The sequence below is a fragment of the Pituophis catenifer genome, unplaced genomic scaffold, assembly GCF_029215685.1.
Source record: "Pituophis catenifer annectens isolate HBS135680 unplaced genomic scaffold, rPitCat1.0.hap2 SCAF_2, whole genome shotgun sequence".
Taxonomy (NCBI): Eukaryota; Metazoa; Chordata; class Lepidosauria; order Squamata; family Colubridae; genus Pituophis; species Pituophis catenifer.
The window spans coordinates 4086636-4108701 of record NW_027256882.1 but is presented as its reverse complement, the minus strand read 5'-3'; the positions used below and the strand labels follow the sequence as shown (position 1 = coordinate 4108701).

Here is a 22066-nt window from a genome sequence, read left to right as displayed (position 1 = left end):
TCCCTATGTAAAAATGGTTTTTCCTCCTCATAGTTTAGCTTTCTATTCCTTTTTCAGGATCTTCCATTTCTTTCATCAGAAGAGACCGGAGGGGTCCCTGCCCTTTCCCCTCCCCGCTTTGCGGAGAGGCTGAGCGAATAGTTTGAGAAGGGCAGCTGCATGTATTGAATTAGAGAAATAAGAAAGAAATAAAATCATTTTCCTGATTGTGGCCTTCCTGCCTGTGTCCCATCTGCCTCCCTTCAGGCGGGAGTTCCCAACAACTGCAAGACACAAGCTGTCTTTCCCACAGAGCCTCCTGGTCCTCCTCTTCTGACCGCCCGGCTGTTTCTGACAGGATTTGGACCCTTTGGAGGCCTCCCACAATCTCTGCGGAGCGTTCAGGGCGGCTGTTCTTGAGGGAAGCGAGTTCAAATGCTCCATAGAGATTTTTCTTCATCTCCACAGAGGGTTCCTGGACAGGAAAGAGAGGAAGATGGAGAAAGTGCTGCCTCTGATAACCACAAAGTTTTTCTTGGGCTGGCAGGCATTGAGAGGGGCCTTTCCTCCTACTCCCAAGCCCATCATCCCTGCCCGCTCCCTTCCCCTCAGACGCGCTCCTATTTCCCGCCCTTTCTACAATCCTGGCACTTTGCGCCAAATCCACCAGGGGGCGCCCTTAGCCAAGAGAAGGGAACTCCCGGCGCTTTCCCATTGGTCCGCCGGACGAGCGGACGTCATGGCCGGCGTTGTAGAGAGATGGCCGGGAAGGAAGTGGCATCATGAAAGCTTGCCGCTCTAGGACTCCTCACTCGTTCTCCTTAACCTCTGGGGCTCCACAGGAGGCGGAGAGGCTGCGGGAGAGGCTGGCGGGGGGGAGATCCAGACGTTCCCCGGGTGAGTTGGGGGCTCTTCCCGGGCAAAGGGAGGCCGAGGAGGGAGAGACCCCCGCCCGGCCCTCCTACAGCTTCAACCCCAGATCCCATGCTCCCCAGCTGCCCTCTCCATGCGAAGAGCCCGAGTGGGGGGAGGGGAGGGTCAGCCTTGCGGAGGCTCAGAAGGTCGCTCAGTGGCTCAATTCCACTTTCTAATTCTAATTTTTCTTCCCATCTCAGATACACAAAGTCGAAACCATTTGACAAATTTGCAAGGCAAACTTATTTTTTGGGAAAAGAAAAAGAGCGGAATCCCTTGGAGGGATCAGTCCTGCAGCCCCAGAAATGGTCCCGTGAAGGAAAAGGCATCTGGAGACCCACCAGAGTCCTTGGAGCCATTTGCAGTTGCTCTGCAGGACAGAGAAAGGATGGAGACACAACCTTTTGCAAAGGAGGGAAGCGGAAAAGGCCCTTCAGCTGCTCAGCCTGGGAAGGGGGGGAAGCTCTGGACAAGGACTGGGCAGAAGATCCTGGAAGAGGAAACCATCCTCCCTTCAGAAGTTCAGCCCTGGAAGTTCATCCAATACCGGGAGGCTGAGGGTCCCCGAGGACTTTGCAGCCACCTCCATGGCTTTTCCAGGCGATGGCTGAGGCCAGAAAAGCACACCAAGGCCCAGATGCTGGACCTGGTGGTTCTGGAGCAGTTCCTGGCTCTTCTCCCCCCCCAGATGGAGAGCTGGGTGCGGGAGTGTGGAGCAGAGACCAGCTCCCAGGCGGTGGCCCTGGCGGAAGGCTTCCTCCTGAGCCAGGTGGAGGAGCAGAAGGAGCAGGTGGAGTTGCAGGTGAGACAATTTAGGGAGCTCAAAAGGGAATAAAGAATTGTTTGAATGTTTCACCCCTACTTCCCAAGCTTGTCTGACATTCATAATATGTGGAGATGTCCCACAATTCTTATGGGACATTGTTCCATTTTTTTCTCATGCAGGTTCACTGATGGATGTCGGGTGCTTTGAGATTGTGTTCCAAATATAAGATTTCACTTTATTTCATGTGATGTACATTAATTCTGCTTCTTTTTTCCTTCTTCCTATTGGAAGTGCTGCACTGTGGAGATCAGAGATCCTGAAGGAAGGAAGAACCCATCAAATCCCCCCCAGGATCTATTTTCCAGGAGGATCCCTTGGGAGGATCAAAGTCAGGACACCTCAGGAGGTAATTGAAGATCCCCTGATTACCCATCTGTCTTATCTTCGCTCTTTCTTCTATACGATTCCTCCTCCTATTCATACTTCTCCACATTAATTGCATCTGCAGATAATTTCCCAGCGACCCTCTTTAGGTGAGCCTCCTCCTCTTGGGTAAGGGGGAGATTGAGGTCCACCTGAAGGGGACTGCTGGGGAATTGGTGGTTTTTCTGGAAGACAAAATCGCTCAACTTGGTTCCCAGTTGGATGCCGGCGTGATTGCTGGCCCAATGGAAGCCTTTGAGGCAGGTTCTTGCTCTGATATCTGGGAACGGTTTGACCCTGTTGCTCCTGAGGAAGTGGACAGGATCCTAGGGAGTATGGGTGAGTGCAAGCACCTGTGTCCCATGCCCCGACTGGCTTGAGAAAGCTTCCGGGGAGATTATTATTATTATTATTATTTATTTAATTTGTATACCGCCCTTCTCCAACAGGACTCAGGGCGGTGAACAGCCGCGGTAAAAACACAACATATAAAATTTAAAAACAATTTAAAAAACATTAAATAATTTTGGCCATCAATTTAAAATAACCCAATTAAAACCAATTATAAATTTAAAACCGTAAGGATGCGATCAAGCCAGCCCGGCTAGATGGAATAGATGTGTTTTCAGGGCCCGACGAAAAGTCCGGAGGTCTGGTACTAGGCCAGTCCCGTCTTGAGGGTGCATAGGTCAGGGAAAGGTGCATAGGTCAGGGATTCTCCGTATCTCGGGGGGTAGGTTGTTCCAGAGGGCAGGTGCCGCCACAGAGAAGGTTCTCCCCCTGGGGGTCGCCAGCCGGCATTGTCTGGCCGACAGCACCCTGAGGAGGCCCTCTCTGTGTGAGCGAACTGGCCGGTGGGAGGCTATCTATCTGGTCGGTGGGAAGCCTATCTATCACTCGTATCTCGGGGGGTAGATTGTTCCAAAGGGTAGGTGCCACCACAGAGAAGGCTCTCCTCCTGGGGGTCGCCAGCCGGCATTGTCTAGCCGACGGCACCCTGAGGAGGCCCTCTCTGTGGGAGCGAACTGGCCGGTGGGAGGCTATTGGTGGCAGAAGGCGGTCCCGTAAGTACCCTGGCCCTAAGCCATGGAGCGCTTTAAAGGTGATCACCAACACCTTGAAGCACACCCGGAAGTCCACCGGAAGCCAATGCAGCTCGCGCAGGAGAGGAGTCACATGGGAGCGCCCAGTCGCTCCCATAATCCCCCGCGCGGCCGCATACTGCACCAGTTGGAGCCTCCGGGTGTACCCCAAGGGGAGCCCCATGTAGAGAGCGTTACAATAGTCCAGACGAGAGGTGACGAGTGCTTGAGTATAATAAAGTATACTTTAAAAAAATGTCTAAAATAAATAAATTAAATATTTTCTAAATGTCTAAAATAAATAAATATTTATTTTGAAATTATTTATTCCTTACAGAGAAAGAAAGAAAGAATTTTTCTGGTTTTCATGACGGCAATCAATCAGCGGCTGAACCTCTAAATCAGGTAAGAAAAGGAAGCGTTATTAGATCTGTATTCTCCTTTCAGGAAGTGAAGTGGGTGTGCAGAATGCTCTCTGCTGCTATTCCTCCCCTTGTTTGGACTGGATTATTTTTGTGTCCTTCCACAACATGGACAGCAGAATAGGTTGAAGTTGCTGTCAGCCAGCATAGCTTCCTCTGGTTGTCTTGTTCGGCTAGGTGCTCCTCCAAATTTGCCTTTACAAGAAGCACTTCTTTTAAAGTCCTTCAAGAATTAGGAATAAACGTATCACGGTGGCAGGAATTGCTAGACCACCTTTCTTTTTTTAATTTATCAACCTCCTAAGGTACAGATTAACAGAGTTGGAAAGGACCTTGTAGGTCATCTAGTCCAACCTCACTACACCATTTCTGAGAAGTGGCAGTTTAGTCTGTTCTTGAAAGCTCCCAGTGATGAAGCTCCCATGTAACTTCTGTTCCATTGGTTGATTGCTTTTTTTAAAAAAAGTTTTTTATTTTTATTTCTTACACACATAATGTAAATGTACATTCTCTTATACATAATTGGTCACACATATCCATATTTTTCATAAAGAAAGCATAAAAATAAGGCATTTTAATTACATTTTTAGCTCCTTTTTTTAGCTCCTTTTTTAGCTTCTTTTTAGCTTTTTAAGTGTAAATTGGGTCTTAACTGGATTGTTTTAAATTGTGGGCCAAAGCTGTATAATTCTTTTAATTGATTTTAATTTTTGTATTGGTATGTTTTTTATTCTTGGCTGTGCACCGCCCTGAGGAGGGCGGTATATAAATTAAATAAATAAGTAATAATAATAATAATAATTTGGAGTTGCTCTTCTACTCTTTGTTTTCCCTCATTTCACAACATACCTTCTCCTCCTTTCTTTCCCTTCCCTCCCTCCTTTCCTCTTCTACTTTCTCCCTCCTCCTCTTCTTCCTCTTTCCTCTTTTCCCTTCTTTTCCCCCATTCCTCCCCTCTTTTCCCCCTTTCTCACCTTCTCTCCTACTCCTGTCCCCGGTCCAATCTGTCGCTTTTATCCTCATAAGTGTACATTTATACTTATAATCTTCTTTCTTTTCCCCCCTCCCATCCCCCTTTTCCATTTACTCTGGTGTCATCTGGGTTTCTATTTCTTTTTGTCCTCTCCCTCATTTAACTTTCTATTATCTAAATCATTTATCTATCATCTTTCATTCATATTTCTTTTCTAACCATACATAAAACCCTCCCCATGTCTTTAAATACACCGATTCCTCTTTATCTTTTATTCTTAGAATTAATCTATTCATTTCCACACAGTCTAAAATCTTTTTTATTACTTCATCTTCTGACGGGATTTTTTCTGTTTTCCAATTCTGCACAAATACAATTCTTGCTACTGTTATTATATGTATAATTAAATACACTTCTTCTTTGCTGTATCTCTCTGGCAGAATACCCAATTAAAAATAAACCTCTGGTTTTAATTCTATAGATTTATGTAACATTTCCTCCAACCCTCTGGACCAATAATGTTTTGCTTCCGTACATGACCACCACATATGATAATATGATCCCGGCAAATGCCAACATTTCCAACACTTGACTGATTTATCGTTAAACATTTTTGCCAATCTTTCTGGTGGCATATGCCATTTATTAAACATTTTATATAAATGTTCTTTATATTTATTTATTTATTTATTCATTCATTCATTCATTCATTCATTCATTCATTCATTCATTCATTCATTCATTTATTTATTTATTTATTTATTTATTTTATAAAATTTGTATGCTGCCCTATCTCCAAGGACTCAGGGCGGCTCACAACGACAAGCGACCAAGCGACTGTAAAAACAACAAATACACATAAAAAATATCAAAAAATATTTTTTTTAAAAAAGTTAAAATATACTACCCCGTCAGTCCAGGCCGGGGGACATTAATAGCCAGGTTTTCAATTCACGGCGGAAGGTACGAAGGTCAGGGGCTAGCTGGAGCTCCAAGGGAAGTTGATTCCAAAGGGTGGGGGCACCCACAGAGAAGGCTCTACCCCTGGGGGTCGCCAGCCGACATTGTCTAGCCAACGGCACCCTAAGTAGGCCCTCTCTGTGAGAGCGTACCGGGTGATGGGAAGTTGACGCTGGTTGCAGGTGGTCCGATAAATAGCCTGGACCTAAGCCATGAAGGGCTTTTTAGGTTAGCACCAGCACCTTGAATCTCACCCGGAGGGCAACCGGCAACCAATGCAAGCCGCGCAGGAGTGCTGTAACATGGGAGTATCGGGTCCCTCGTGCAACAACCCGTGCGGCCGCAATCTGCACCAGCTGAAGCCTCCGGGTGGTCCTCAAGGGCAGCCCCAGGTAGAGAGCATTGCAGTAGTCGATCCGGGAGGTGACTAGCACATAAGTGACTGTGCGTAGGGCATCTCAGTCCAAGTATGGGCGCAACTGGTGCACCAGGCGAACCTGGGCAAACGCTCCCTGATCACAGCCGTGATATGATCCTCCAAACTCAGCCGTGAGTCCAAGAGGACGCCCAAATTGCGCACCCTGTCTACAGGGGGCAACACCTCGCCCCCAATAGACAGCGTTGGAACCTCTTGCTTGGCCCGAGATGCCGGTATCCGCAGCCACTTGGTCTTGGCCGGGTTAAGTTGAAGCCTGTTACTTCCCATCCAGATCCGTACCGCTTCTGGGCACCGGGACATCACGTCGAGGGCATCACTGGGCTGGTTCGGGGTGGATATAAAAAGCTGGTATCTAAAAGGTATCATCAGTATGCTGATGATACCCCACCCCAAAACCACGGATGATGTCTCCCAGCGATTTCATGTAAATGTTGAACAGAAGGAGCGAGAGGACTGACCCCTGGGGCACTCCACAAGTGAGGGGCCTCATGGCCGACCTCTGCCCCCCTGCCAACACCGCTTGCGTACAACCCAAGAGGTAAGAGGTGAACCACCGTAAAACGGTGCCGCCCACTCCCAACCTCTCGAGGCGTTGCAGCATGATACCCTGGTCGATGGTATGAAAAGCCGTCGAAAGATCTAATAGGACCAGGACTGAGGAATGACCCCTGTTCCGAGCCCTCCAGAGAGCATCCACCAGCGCGACCAATGCCATCTCTGTGCTGTACCTGTAACCCGATTGGCATGGATCGAGGTAATCTGCTTCATCCAGGGCCATCAGAAACTGACATGCCACCATGCTCTCAACAACCTTCGCCAAAAAGCGAAGGTTGGAGACCAGACGAAAGTTGCCCAAAATGGTTGGATCCAAGGCAGGTTTCTTAAGGAGGGGCCTAATCACCGCCTCCTTCAAGGCGGCAGGAAAACTCCGTCCATCCATAGATGCCATTATCACTGCCTGCATCCAACTGCATGTCACCTCCCGAGCTGCATAAATCAGCCAGGAGGGACACGGGTCCAGTATGCAAGTGGTCGCACTCAGCTTCCTCATGATCTTGTCCACTTCCTCCGGGGTAACAGGATCGAACTCTTCCCAGACAACAAGACCCGCCGCCTCCCCACCATCCGACCCTGCCCAGTCAGAGTCCAAGCCATTCCGAATCTGAGTGATCTTGTCCCGCAGATGTTTGCTAAACTCCTCGGCTCGCCCCCGCAAAGGGTCCTCCCCCACCCTCTGATACAGGAGGGAGCGGGACACCCTGAACAGGGCAGCCAGGCGATTATCTGCGGACACGTTGAGGGCGGAGAAGTATGTATGCTTCGCCGCTGCCATCGCCTCCAGATAAGACTGACATCCTTTCCAATCATTATCGATGGCCCGCGGGGAAGCGCCTTCTCTGTGGCTGCCCCAGCTCTCTGGAACCAGTTACCTCCTGAGGTCCAGACCATCCCCACCCTATTGGCCTTCCGAAAATCGGTGAAGACCTGGCTTTTCCGGCAGGCCTGGGGCCGTTGATCTCGCTGTTGCGATCTTGTGAGATCCGGCCATGAATGGTGTGAATGGGTTTTAATGTTTTAATGTTTTAATTTTTAAATGTTTTTAAAGTTTTTATAATGTTTTTTTTATATGCCGCCTGAGTCTCCGGAGAAAGGTGGCATATAAATTGAACTAATAATAATAATTATCTGATCCAACTCTGATTCCCCCAAATTAAAACCCTATCAGTTTCAAACCCTTGTTTTTCTAAATCTTGTTTCTGTTTTAGTTCTCCCTTCTCTGTTAAAATATCCTTGTATCTTACAATATTGTTCATATTAAACAAATTTGGATGTATTAATGCTTCTATTGTTGAAAGCCGCATTCGTATTTCCATATAATGTTTTTCTTTTGCTCTCTCCCATACTGCTAACAAGCCATTCCTTACACAATGTCTCTGGAAGTATCCATGTAAGTACCCATTTATATTCAAAGATATTATTTTAATTTTAATTTTAGATTTAGATTTTATTTAATTTCTATACCGCCCTTCTCCCGAAGGACTCAGGGTGGTGCACAGCCAACAATAAAACAAGTCCAAATACAAAATTTAAAAAACATTTTAAAAAACATATTAAGCCATTGGCCTAATCATTAAAAATAAACCCCAATTAAAAATCATGTCTAGGCCAGTTCCGTCTTGAGGGTGCATAGGTCAGGGAAAGGTGCATAGGTCAGGGATTCTCCGTATCTCTGGGGGCAGTTCGTTTCAGAGGGCAGGTGCCCCCACAGAGAAGGTTCTCCCCCTGGGGGCCGCCAGTCCACACTGTTTGACCGACGGCATCCTGAGGAGTCCCTCTCTGTGGGAGCATATTGGCCGGTGAGAGTCTATCGGTAACAGAAGGCAGTCTCGTAAGTACCTGGGTCCAAAGCCATGGAGCGCTTGAATCGCACCTGGAAGACCACCGGGAGCCAGTGCAGCTCGCGCAGGAAGGGTGTTACATGGGTGCGCCGAGTCACTCCCATAATCGCCCGCGCGGCCGCATTCTGGACCAGTTGGAGCCTCCGAGTGCTCTTCAAGGGGAGCCCCATGTAGAGAGTATTACAGTAGTCCAGATGGGAAGTGACGAGGGCATGAGTGACCGTGCGCAAGGAGTCCCGGTTCAGAAAGGGGCGCAACTGGTGAATCAGGTGAACCTGATAAAAAGTCCCCCTGGCCACAGCCATCACATGCTCTTCTAGCGACAGCCGCGTATCCAGGAGGATACCCAAGTTGCGGGCCCTCTTTGGGGGCCAGGGTCTCACCCCCAATAGTCAGCGTTGGAACCAGCTGGCTATACCGGGACGCCGAGAACCACAGCCACTCAGTCTTGGAGGGGTTGAGTCTGAGCCTATTTCTCCCCATCCAGATCAGCACAGCCTCCAGACACCGGGATGTCTGAGACACTGCAGTTGAGTATCATCAGAGTACTGATGTAACTGCACCCCGAAACCATGGATGATCTCACCCAGCGGCTTCACATAAATGTTGGACAAAAGTGGTGAGAGGACCGACCCTTGCAGCACCCCACAAACAAGGCACCACGAGGTCGACCTCTGACCACCTGCCAACACAGACTGCATACGGTCAGAGAGGAAGGAGGAGAACCACTGTGGTGCCCCCCACACCTAACCCCAGTGAGGACCCAGTTTGTGGGGGCAATAAGCTGACTTTGTATAAATATACAAAAGTATGAAGGCTATTGCTTAACGCATTGTAAGCCGCCCTGAGTCTCCGGAGATGGGCGGCATATAAATCAAATTTTTAAAAAAACCAAAACCCTCCAACCAACGCAGCATGATACCATGGTCGATGGTATCAAAAGCCGCTGAGAGATCCAATAGGACCAGGACAGAGGAACAACCCCTGCCCCGGGCCCTCCAAAGATCATCCACCAATGCGACCAATGCCGTTTCTGTGCTGTACCCCGGTCTGAAGCCCGACTGGAACGGATCCAGATAGACAGCTTCATCCAGGTAGTGGAGAAGTCGCGCCACCACACTCTCAACAACCTTCCCCACAAAGCGAAGATTGGAGACTGGACGATAATTCGCTAATACAGCTGGGTCCAAGGAAGGCTTCTTGAGGAGGGCCTTACCACCGCCTTTTTCAAGGTGGAGGGGAAGAAGCCCTCACTCAAAGAAGCGTTAATAATCCCCTGGAGCCAGCCTCGTGTGACCGCCCGGGAGGCCAGTACCAACCAGGAGGGATACGGGTCCAATAAACATGTGGCAGCGCTAATTCTAACCAGAATCCTGTCCACGTCCTCAGGAGCCACAGGGTCAAACTCCTCCCAGATAACACTCTCAAGACCCACCCCCGTCACCCCATCTCAAACTACCCAGTCGGAGTCCAGGCCTTCCCTAATCTGAGCAATTTTGTCATGCAGATATTGCACAAAATCCTCAGCTCTACCCTGCAAAGGTAGAGCGGAAAAATAGTTAGATTTTGCCGCTCTTATTGCCACTAGGTAGGTATGAGACCTCACCAGTGTCTGGTCAGATTCAGAATGGCTTGCCCTCCAATCGCTCTCCAGGCGTCTTTTCTGGCACTTCATCTCCCTCAGCTCCTCGGAGAACCAAGGAGCCAATTGAGTTCGGCACCAGGTCAGAGGCCGCAAAGGCATGACGCGATCTAAAGCCCCAGCGGCCACCATATCCCAGGTGGCCACTAGTTCTTCAGTCGAGTCGTGAGCCAGAGCCTCAGGGAATGGACCAAGCTCCATCAGGAACCTATCAGGATCCATCAGGTGCCTGGGACGGAACAACCTGGTCGGTTCCGTCTCCCTGCGGTGGAGGGTAATGGCTCGAAAGTCTAGTCAAAGGAGTGAATGATCTGACCATGACAAGGGCTTGATAACTATATCCCCTGTTTGTAGATCATTCAGCCACTGACCAGAGACAAAAATCAAGTCCAGAGTATGTCCCCCCGTGTGAGTAGGGCCTTGAACTAACTGGGTCAGGTCCATGGCCGTCATGGAAGCCATGAACTCCCGAGCTGCCTCTGATGTTTTGCCGACAAATGGCAGGTTGAAATCCCCCATGACCATAAGTCTAGGGGTCTCCACCGCCACCCTGGCTATTACATTGAGCAGCTCGGGCAAGGCCACCACTACGTGGCAGGGAGCCAGGTACGCAACCAGCAAGCCCATCTGAACCCCCTGATCCCATTTCACAAGGAGGGACTCACATCCTGCTATCTGAGGTACAGTGGCCTTCCTCGGACAAAGATCTTCCTTTACAATAGCCACCCCCCCGCCCCTACCCTGGGCCCTCAGATGATGGAATGCACGGTAGCCTCGTGGGCTCATTTCAATTAGGGGCACCCCCCCTCACAGCCCAGCCACGTGTCCGTAATACCCGCCAGGTCAACTCTCCCCTCTTGAATAAGATCACAAATGAGAGGGGCTTTAGTTATCACAGACCTGGCATTGCACAACATCAGCCGAAGGCCCAGGCCCTGAGGATCTGTACAACTCGGGGAACGAGAACCACATTGGGGGCCGGAGTGCTCAATCGCTCGCAAACAGCGAGTGCGCACTCCCATAACACGATATGGCCCCCTGCTACCACCATATCTGCTCCTCCCACCCACTGTACTAATTGAATAGCCCTCGATAGAAAGGAATCTAGCCCCCTCCCTGATATCCAACCCCGCACCCCTGATGCCGCAGCCCTCCGTCTGGGCCGGCCCTGACCCTGATGGGTTGTCTCCCAAACCCACCCTGGTCATACAAATACCTCCTCCCCCCCTACCCCTAACCCTCCCCTTAAAACAACGAATAAGAAGACCCTCTAAAAAACCCCTGATTTTCTGCTGCCTTCGATGCCACCTCTCTGGAGTCCAAAATCCGTCATCAAAGAAGTTTGTTGGTAGTCCAGATGGCCAGCCCTGAGAGAGGGGGGACCCCCTCAGGGCATATAGTTCAACCGCGGTATAAGTTCGCATAGTCCGAGAGAACCGACAAGGTGGGGGGAGGTTACACAATTGATGACAAAATCCAGGGAGACGGTACTGGATGATGAAGCCATAGCCCTCCCCCATTGCCCTCTCACTGCAATCGGGGGAATCCATAGGTCGAGGTCCGCATGGGCCGCTCTCTCACACCAGCCATGTTGGGTGTTCTAATGTCCCAGTCCTTCCGCCAGGACAGGAAGGTTCCATCAGTCCGGCAACACCATCCCTGGTAGCTGCCTAGAGGAGGCAAAGTGGTGCGCCCAAGGGCAATAAACGGCAATCCTGGATCAGAAAATGCGCCCAGATAGACAAAGTAAGGAGCCAACCTCTCCAACCCCAGCCAACTCCTTCCCCATCTCCACATTTATTTATTTTATTTATTTATTTTATTTAATTTGTATACCACTCTACTCCCGAAGGCACAGGCACAGGATAAAACACATAGAATACAAAAATTTAAGAGCAGAAGTAAAATCGAATTAAATCAATTTAGCCCAAGACAAATTTAAAACCCCAGGTTAAGAACAAATTAAAATTTACATTAAAATTTACATTAAAGAGAGAATGGGAAAGGTTAGGCCAGACCAGCCTGGTGAAATAAAAAGGTCTTGAGAGCGCGGCGGAAGGTGCGTAGATCCGGGATCCTCCATATCTCCGGGGGGAGCTTGTTCCAGATAGTAGGTGCCCCCACAGAGAAGGCTCTCCCCCTGGGGGCTGCCAGCCGACATTGTTTGGCCGACGGCACCCAGAGGAGTCCCTCTCTGTGAGAGCGTACCGGCCGGTGGGAGGCCGTTTGCGGCAGCAGGCGGTCCCATAAATAACCAGGCCCTAAGCCATGGAGTGCTCTAAAGGTGGTAACCAAAACCTTGAAGCGCACCCGGAAGACCACCGGGATCCAGTGCAGTTCGCACAGGAGACGTTTTACATGGGAGCGCCACGTCGCTTCCATAACCACCTGCGCGGCCGCACTCTGCGCCAGTTTGAGCCTCCGGGTGCTCCTCAAGGGGAGCCCAATGTAGAGAGTGTTACAGTAGTCCAGGCGGGAAGTGACGAGGGCATGAGTGACTGTTTTAAGGAGTCCTGATCCAGAAAGGGATGCAACTGGCGAATCAGGTGAACCTGATGGAAAATCCTCCCGGTCATGGCCGTCAGGTGCTCTTCTAAAGACAGCTGGGAATCCAGGAGGACGCCCAAGTTGCGAGCCCTCTCCGTGCTGGCCAGTGATTCGCCCCCGATAGTCAGCGATGGCGTCAACTGACTATATCGGGACGTCGGAAACCACAGCCATTCAGTCTTGGACGGGTTGAGCCTGAGCCTGTTCCTTCCCATCCAGATCCGCACGGCCTCCAGGCACCGGGACATCACTTCAAGGGCATTGTTGAGGTGGTCCGGGGTGGAGATGTACAGCTGAGTATCGTCAGCGTACTGGTGGTACTTCACCCCGAAACCACGGATGATCTCACTCAGCGGCTTTACATAAATGTTGAACAGAAGGGGCGAGAGAACCGACCCTTGTGGCACCCCACATATGAGGCGCCTCGGGGTCGACCTCTGCCCCCCTGCCAACAGAGACTATGACCGGTCGGAGAGAAAGGAGGAGAACCACCGCATCACGGTGCCTCCCACCGCCAACTCTTCCAACCAGTGCAGCATGATACCATGGTCGATGGTATCAAAAGCCGCTGAGAGATCTAATAGGACCAGGACAGAGGAGCAACCCCGGTCCCGAGCCCTCCAGAGATCATCCACCAACGCGACCAATGCCGTTTCCGTGCTGTACCCAGGCTTGAAGCCCAACTGGAACGGATCCAGATACGCTGTTTCATCCAGGTGCTGGGGGAGCTGTCGCGCAACCACACTCTCAATAACCTTCGCCACAAAGCGAAGGTTGGAGACCGGACGATAATTCGACAACACTGCCGGGTCCAGGGAAGGCTTCTTGAGGAGAGGCCTCACCACCGCCTCTTTTAAGGGGAGGGGGGGACCCTATTATCCAGCAGCCTCCACTTGTCCAGCTGCCAGAACATCACATATAGAGTCAATGGTGGTCAATGGTGGTCTAGGAATGAAAGGAAGTCGCAAGGTCTTCCTCGTGTGGCCCAGCAGGAGTCCAGTGGCATCCGTGGCGACGGCTACAGCAGCTTCAACAGCAGCCTCAGAGACACCCCACCAGTACAGTAGAGGCATCCCACTAGCACCACGGAATCCTGAGGCAGCCCATATCTACCTTGGCTACCCTCCAGAGTTTCCTCAGTCACAGCTCCCTCGGCGCAGCCTGGTCTTTCCCACCGGCGTCTTCCCAGCAGCCCGACTGCGCCGGCCGCGCCCTTCCCTCCATTCGTTTGCCGCCGATCAGCTGGCCCCCGTGTCTCCCTCCGGCGCTCACTGCATCTCTCACCGGCAACTTTGAGCACTCCTGGGCAGCCCCGTCGAGCCCTCAGTAGCGTCAACGGCCATATCAGAGCCCAGAGACAGGCTGCGGGGCCCTGAACCCTCCAAGGAAGCCAAAACTCTCCCCATGAGGTAAGCTCAGTGGCAATTCGTGGCCATCTTCAAGCATGGGCAGTCTTCTCCCAATTTCTTCTTCCATTTCTTATTTATTTACTTGTTTTGTCGATCTAGTCATTCTTATCTCCCTTTGTTCTTTAACTTCTTTCGCTCTTGCTCCTTCTCTTATCATTCTCTCTTCTTGTTCTCTCGTTATCTCTCTTGGCTGTTCTTTCTTCTCCTGTCATCCATCCCCTTTTTCATCTCTCAATCTTTCTTCCTGTTGAAAATCTATGTACTGTTTATAAAATAACTCTGCTTTCTCTGTTGAGTCTAATCTTTGCTCTTGCCAATTCACCAATATTCCTCCTGGAATCAACCATCTATAATTTATTCCTCTCTTTATCAAACATTTCATGAGAAATTGATATTCTTTTCTCAGGTCTGTCACTCTTCTTGGAATTTGTTTCAGTGCCACTACTTCTCTCCCTTTGTGCTTTATCGTCGTGTTTCTCATCAATTGCAATATTTCTGTTCTCAGTCTTTTCCTGGTAAATCTGACGTGAATTTCTCTAGGCAGATTATTTCTCATCGCGTATCTTGTGTGCACTCGTCGATCTCATTTCCTTGCTTTCTTCCATTGCTTCTGCTAACATCTCTGCAATTTTCTCTGCTAAATTTCCTCCCTTTTCTTCTTCAATATTTTGGAATATTTTGGAATTCAAATTTCCCAATCAGACTCTTCAGGTTCTTGATACCCTAATCCACATAGGTTTAATCCAAATCCAAATCCAAAAAAAAAGAAGAAAAAGGTAGAAAGGCTGTGTCAAAAAAACCCAAAAACAACCGATGCCCCCCCAAAAAATGGAAAAAAAGAAAAAAGAACAAACAAGATCAGAACAAAAATAAAAGTTCACTGATAAAAAATTTAAAGCCAAAGTGTTTACTCAAAATATCCAACCAAGCAATAAAAATATTTTTAAAAGTATATATTATAATCTCCCAGAAAGAATTAAACAATAGAAAAAAGCATGCCAATCCTAAAACTTTTAAATCCAGGAAGAAGAAACTTCTACAAAAAAAGGACAAAAAAACAAACAAAAAGAAAACACAGAAAATAAAAAATAATATTCCAAAATACCACTATTCCAAAATCTTCCAAAATTTATAAATCCATCAAGGGAAAGGAAAAAACAGACAATTTTCGTTCTTTTTTTTTCTTTTCCTCTATATCTTTCCCCTTCTGTTACAAAATCACAAGACTGCTTCTTATGGGAATCTTCTTGCCAGTTTCCAAAACATTGTCCAAGGTCATTCCACTCTCATCTTCTCCTTTATAAAACATATCTCTTTAATTTTCTCTGTCACCACTTGATGGCACTGCAATTCACTCAAAATAGTCTTTAAAAATATCAATATACTTTTCTTCTTTTAGCTTTGAGCTCCCAGCTACAAAACTCAAATTTTCAAAATACAATTCATTAACCAGAGAAGCCTCTTTTCCCAATCTACTTTCAATTCATTTAGTTACTTTTCAGTTTCATTAATTAGTCTTTATTCATGGCTTCCGCTTCTTTGCCACTATTCCGGCACTGGGAAGGTAGCCTTATTCCGCTCACTCCCCTCTCCTCTTTGCCAGTTTTCTTAAGATAGATGGATTTTAAAAGTTCAGGAGAAAAATATGTAAATAGGAATCTTTCACCCAGATGATCACCTCGTTCTTCTTCCTTTTCTTGCTTGTAGCCGCCCCAGCTTTTGACAGCTCCTATGGCTGCCTTCCCTCACCGCTGAGTTGGAGGCTGATCGCCGGCACTTCAGGGAACTTGCGATTTCCCTGTCCAAGACAGCCTGTGTCTCCGTTCTTCACTTTCTCTACAGGACAGCTATGATCCCTGGGGATCTTCAAAAGTGGCTGGGATATCAGCGATTTCCCGGAGCCCCGGAATACACACTGTACTGCTGCGATGCTGGCCACGCCCCCCTGGTTGATTGCTTTCGCTGTCAGAAAATGTCTCCTTATTTCCAGGTTGAATATCTCCTTGTTCACTTTCCATCTATTATTCTATGTCTGGCCTTCAGGTGATTTGGAAAATAGCTTGACCCCCTCCTCTCTGTGGCAGCCTCTCAAATATTGGGACACTGCTATTGTCTCCCCTAGTCCATCTCTTCACTAGACTAGCCATGCCCAGTTCCTGCAACTGTTCAATCCCGTAATCATTTTGGTTGCTCTTCTTTGCACTCGTTCTAGAGTCTCAAGATTTTTTTACATCATGGCAACTTCATATGATCTTGATTCTATCCCTCTCTTAATACAGCCTATGATTCTGTTGATAGTTTTTTGGCAACTGTAGCACAGCTGCTGGCTCACGTTAAGCGATTGTCCACTAGGACTCCAAGATCCCTGTTCCACTTACTACTTTTGAGCCAAGCACCACCTATCCTTTGGCAGTGCATTTGCTTTTTTTCCGCTAAATGTAGCACATTATATTTCTCACCATTGAAGTTCATTTTGTTAGAAGGTGCCAATCTGTCCATCCCTCTATATCTCGAGCCTATTTTGTGCAGTGTTGGTATTCCTGCCAATTTGATATTTTCTGCAAATTTGATGAGTTCCCCTTCAACCGCCTTGTCTAAATCATTGATGATGATGAACAGATTTTGCGAATCCTCCTGTTCTGTTCTTTTTTCCATGTTCAGGAGTGTCTTGTGTCCTTCGAGGAGGTGGCTGTGTATTTCTCTGAGGAGGAATGGTCTCAGCTGGATCCTGACCAAAAAGCGCTGCATTCGGAAGTCATGCTTGAAACCCATAGGAACATGGTCTCTCTCGGTAAGAGTTTTCTTGTCCCAAATCAGAGAGTTCAAGACAACAGATTATAGTTAGTTTTTTATTAAAAAATCACTAATCAGATATTGTCTCCCGGGAGGGAGAAGGGAAGGATCTGGCCTTCTCATACTCCAAGGAAGGAAAGAGTCAGTGTCTTTGCTGAGATGCTTTTGGGGCATTCCTTATCTGTATTTTTCCATTTCTATTGGAACTTATCTGTGGAGGCTGAGAAGAATGGGGTGTGCTTTTATGTGTCCTCTGGAGATCATGTGATAAGATTCTGTTGTCATTTGTCCTCTGAAACCTCTCCAAATTGTGTGGGAACAGAACTTTCACACTCAGGCCATGGAAGAGCATTCTCCCAATTCAATTCAAGAACAAAGACCTCGTGCAGTGTGACTAAGAGCATCCTAGGATACAGATGATCCCCGAGTTATGACAGTTTACTAAGCGACTGTTTCAAGTTACGACCTAGCCGTCTCCCAAGTACTTAAGACTCAGTCCTGAAATTACAAACAGCACCAGGGCTGTCATTCACACTTACAAATGACAGCAGAGGCGTTCCAAGAACAATCATCCTACCTGCACCCCCACCCCACCCTGCTCGGACTTACATTACGAGGACGTAGTGAGCCATCGGTTCCTTTGCCTGCTTGGGTGCATTTGCAGAAAAAAGAGGCCTAAAGTAGTGAGAGATACACAAGATCAATAGTGGGAAATCTGGCACTACTGATCTCACATGATCTCACACTACAGTACTTTAGGCCTCTATTCTCTGCTAACCAAGGACTGCAGGAGATCCAGGGCAAAATGCTTTGGAAACAAAGGGGAGGCCTCTTTGTTTTCAAAGACTTTTGCTCTGGATCTCGTGCAGTCCTCAGTTTGTAGAGAACACAGGCCTAAAGTACTGCAGTGTGAGATCCTGCAAGATCATTAGTGTGAGATCTTGCACTTCCGTTTTTTTGTGATCTCGCAGTAAAGTAGTTTAGGCCTCTGTTCTCTGCAATCGGAAGACTGTACCAGAGCCGGCCAAAAAAACCCTTGGAAGCTGATGAGACTTTGGGGCAGCAAAATAGCCATTCTTGAATCCTCCCAACCTTTCCCGTCTCACCGCGATGAGCCAACAGGAGGCTTCAGGGAAGAGACTTAGCTCCAAAGTCTCATTGCTGGGATCAAGGAACGGGCCGAGCGGGAGTCCTGCCTACCAGACAGATGCCGTGCAGTAGCTGCTCCAAGGTACACTGGGAAAGAAGGAGCTTTTTTCAAAATGGTTTCAGTTCTCACAGGTCTCTGCTGAAATTAACCCAGCCCAATAAATCTTAAGTTTTCTCCTTGTTCCTCCTTGGGTGTTTCCCCTGATTATTCTAGGATTCAGAACAGACTTTGATTGAGATTTGCACATATATAGATAATTGTAAAGAAAGAGATGTTTTCTAGATATTTTCAAAGCTTTCGGGACTCATGAATATAGAAATCATCCTGTCTATAGCACAGCACTGTAAGCATGCAAACATAAAACGTAAAGGAATTCTGGAAAATTTCAGAAGAAAATTCACTTGTACGGTTTGATCTTTTTCTCTAACCTTGTTATTATTTTCATTTCTCTTTTGCTTTGAAGGTAATAATCGGCAGGAGAATCAGGATTCCTGTGAACTGTTCCAAGTGATCAATGCTAAATTACTTACAGGGATTCACACTGAGGAGAAGCTATACAAATGCAGAGAGTCTGGTAACAGGTTCAGAAAACATAGTAATCTTATTTCCCCTCAAAGGATCCACGCAGGGGAAAAGCCATTTAAATGCATGCAGTGTGGGAAAACCTTTGCTCACAGATTTGTCCTAAGATCACATGAAAGGCTGCACACAGGGGAGAAGCCGTATAAATGCATGGAATGTGGAAAGACCTTTGCTGAAAGAGGTAGTCTTATTTCCCATAAGAGGATCCACACAGGGGAGAAGCCATATAAATGCATGGAGTGTGGAAAAACCTTTCCTGAAAGTGGTAGTCTTATTCGCCATAAGAGGATCCACACAGGGGAGAAGCCGTATAAATGCATGCAGTGTGGAAAGGCCTTTGCTCGAAGACATCCTCTTATTTCCCATAAGAGGATCCACACAGGGGAGAAGCCATTTAAATGCATGCAGTGTGGAAAGACCTTTCCTGAAAGTGGTAGTCTTATTCGCCATAAGAGGATCCACACAGGGGAGAAGCCGTATAAATGCATGCAGTGTGGAAAAACCTTTCCTGAAAGTGGTAGTCTTATTCGCCATAAGAGGATCCACACAGGGGAGAAGCCGTATAAATGCATGCAGTGTGGAAAGGCCTTTGCTCGAAGAGATCCTCTTATTTCCCATAAGAGGATCCACACAGGGGAGAAGCCGTATAAATGCATGGAGTACGGAAAGGCCTTTGTTCAAAGAGGTCCTCTTATTTCCCATAAGAGGATCCACACAGGGGAGAAGCCGTATAAATGCATGGAATGTGGAAAGACCTTTGCTGAAAGAGGTAATCTTATTCGCCATAAGAGGATTCACACAGGGGAGAAGCCATATAAATGCATGGAGTGTGGAAAAACCTTTCCTGAAAGTGGTAGTCTTATTCGCCATAAGAGGATCCACACAGGGGAGAAGCCGTATAAATGCATGCAGTGTGGAAAGGCCTTTGCTCGAAGAGATCCTCTTATTTCCCATAAGAGGATCCACACAGGGGAGAAGCCATTTAAATGTATGGAGTGTGGAAAGACCTTTGCTCGAAGAGGTCCTCTTATTTCCCATAAGAGGATCCACACAGGGGAGAAGCCGTATAAATGCATGCAGTGTGGAAAGGCCTTTGCTCGAAGAGATCCTCTTATTTCCCATAAGAGGATCCACACAGGGGAGAAGCCATTTAAATGCATGGAGTGTGGAAAGACCTTTGGTGAAAGAGGTCATCTTATTTCCCATAAGAGGATCCACACAGGGGAGAAGCCATTTAAATGCATGGAGTGTGGAAAGACCTTTGCTCAAAGAGGTCCTCTTATTTCCCATAAGAGGATCCACACAGGGGAGAAGCCGTATAAATGCATGGAATGTGGAAAGACCTTTGCTGAAAGAGGTCATCTTATTCGCCATAAGAGGATTCACACAGGGGAGAAGCCATATAAATGCATGGAGTGTGGAAAAACCTTTCCTGAAAGTGGTAGTCTTATTCGCCATAAGAGGATCCACACGGGGGAGAAGCCGTATAAATGTATGGAGAGTGGAAAGGCCTTTGCTCGAAGAGGTAGACTTATTTCCCATGAGAGGATCCACACAGGGGAGAAGCCGTATAAATGCATGGAGTACGGAAAGGCCTTTGTTCAAAAAGTTAGTCTTACTTCTCATAAAAGGATCCACGTTCATGAGAAACTGCATAGCAATAGTAATTCCACTTAGACTTATATACCAGTCCACAATGCTTTATAGCACTTTTGAGCAGTTTACAAAGTCAGCATATGGTCTCCAGCAATCTGGGTCCTCATTTTACCCACCTCAGAAGGATGAAAGCTGAATCAACCATGACCCTGTCAGAATCAAACTTCTCGCTGTGTGCAATTAGCCTATAGTACTGCATTCTAACCGCTGATCCACCACCATAGATTTTGATCTGTATGCATATTGTGCCTTTCGGATCCAAACGAGACAAGGTAGAATCCAACAAAATGAAATTTAATGTGGAGAAAAGTAAGTTTTTACACCTGGGCAGGAAAAACAGATTACCTGAAACCTGGCTCAAAAATAGTAACTGTGAAGGGTCCTTGGAGTCGGAATGGATGATCAATGAAGCATGAATCATCTGAGTGCGGCAGCAGCCAAAAAAGCGAATACAATCCTTGGTTTTATAAACAGAGGCATAGAATCAAAATCACATGAAGTATTAGTACCGTTCCATGATGTCTTAGTAAGACCACACCTGGAATACCGCATCCTGTTTGGGTCATCGCATTACAAAAAAGATGTTGAAACTTTGGAAAAATTTGCAAAGAAGAGCAGCTAAGCTGAATAAAGGCCGGAAGACTAAAAGAAGAACAGTTATAGGGCATGGCTAGTTTAGTGAAGAGAAGGACCGGGGGAGACAGGATTTTCTGACAGAACAATCAACCAATGGAAGAGCTTGACTTCGGAAGTTGTGGGCGTTTCATCGCTGGTGGCTTTGAAGAAGAGATTGGACTGCCATTTGTCACAAATGGTGTAGGGTCTCCTGCTTGGGCGGGGAGTTGGACTAGGAGAACAACAAGATTCTGATTTTGATTTTGAATCCTCAATCCATCCTGGTGCTTTTTTGCTAAGTAGGAGGTTTTAAAATAAAGATGAGTATCAATGGAGATTAAGGTTATCGTTTGCCCTGAAAGTGATGTGTGGATGCCAATATTTAAGTGGTACATTTCAAGTAACTCCCTCTGATGAGTATATCCACTAGAGCAGAGTTGCAGGCAGAAATGCAATTAGTCCTGAATCCCTTACTATTGTTTCAGCTTTTCTTCCTTTGCTTACTATTATCACAGTCTGCCTTTCCACCGTTTCACTTTATGCAAGTAATAACTGAGAAAGAAAACCATAAGGAAAAGGGGGTTATAGTGATGCTGAATTAGAAAATGCAACTCCTAGGCTCTTTGTACTAATTTTGTGGTGATCTTTCCTTGCCTTCCCTCGTGTTGCCCATCTCTGGGCTCAAACAATCTTACCAATATCTTCTTTTAAGTGAAGTCTCCAGAACTGGACTTAGTATTCCAAATGGAGTCTCACTAAAGCCTTATGTAGAGGGATAGGAGCTCCTTTTTACTGATGGTGGTACATCTGGTGATGCATCTCAGAATTTTGTTTGCCTTCACATGTACCTGGTCACACTTACTTATTGTCAGGTTTCGTTGCTATCTTAAATAAACTTCATTCTCAAACGCAAAGTCTCTAATGAATCTCTTTTATTTAAGAATAGAAAAAACGACATGCCTGAACTCTGTTGCAGCCAAGATTGGCACCTCCTTCCAACCCCTCCCTTTCCGTTCTTCAACCCCAATGTCTCATTGGCCACCATCCAGATCCATCTCTTCATCCCATGCACTTTCTTTTCACAGGAATTTCCCCGCTCCCTCTGTTGCCCAAGTAATGCTATCTGCTGAAGAGCCAGGAACTAGGTGAAAGTTCATCACAGCATTAAAGCAAGTCTTTCTGTGATTTCATGTCAGCGCTGAAAGAGATCATAATTTGGAACACTGACACTTATGTTGCAGTTATCCTTGTTTCAGTGCCATGGCAACTACTTTCACAGAGTTGTGTAAAAGAAGGGAAGAGAAAGCAGTGGTA

The 22066-nt window shown here is 47.3% G+C and overlaps 1 protein-coding gene across 1 annotated transcript in view; it reads left to right on the top strand.

The window, feature by feature from the left end:
- The first annotated feature begins 837 nt into the window (after positions 1-837).
- The window catches only part of LOC139311666 (zinc finger protein 721-like), a 40330-nt gene continuing 19101 nt past the window's right edge, over positions 838-22066 (top strand). The window contains exons 1-6 of the mRNA XM_070936144.1: positions 838-876; positions 1095-1696; positions 1952-2066; positions 3503-3570; positions 16618-16747; positions 18363-20080. Of these exons, the coding sequence (XP_070792245.1) occupies positions 1283-1696; positions 1952-2066; positions 3503-3570; positions 16618-16747; positions 18363-20080 (2445 nt within the window). The 5' untranslated portion in view covers positions 838-876; positions 1095-1282. The remainder of the gene's footprint in view (positions 877-1094; positions 1697-1951; positions 2067-3502; positions 3571-16617; positions 16748-18362; positions 20081-22066) is intronic.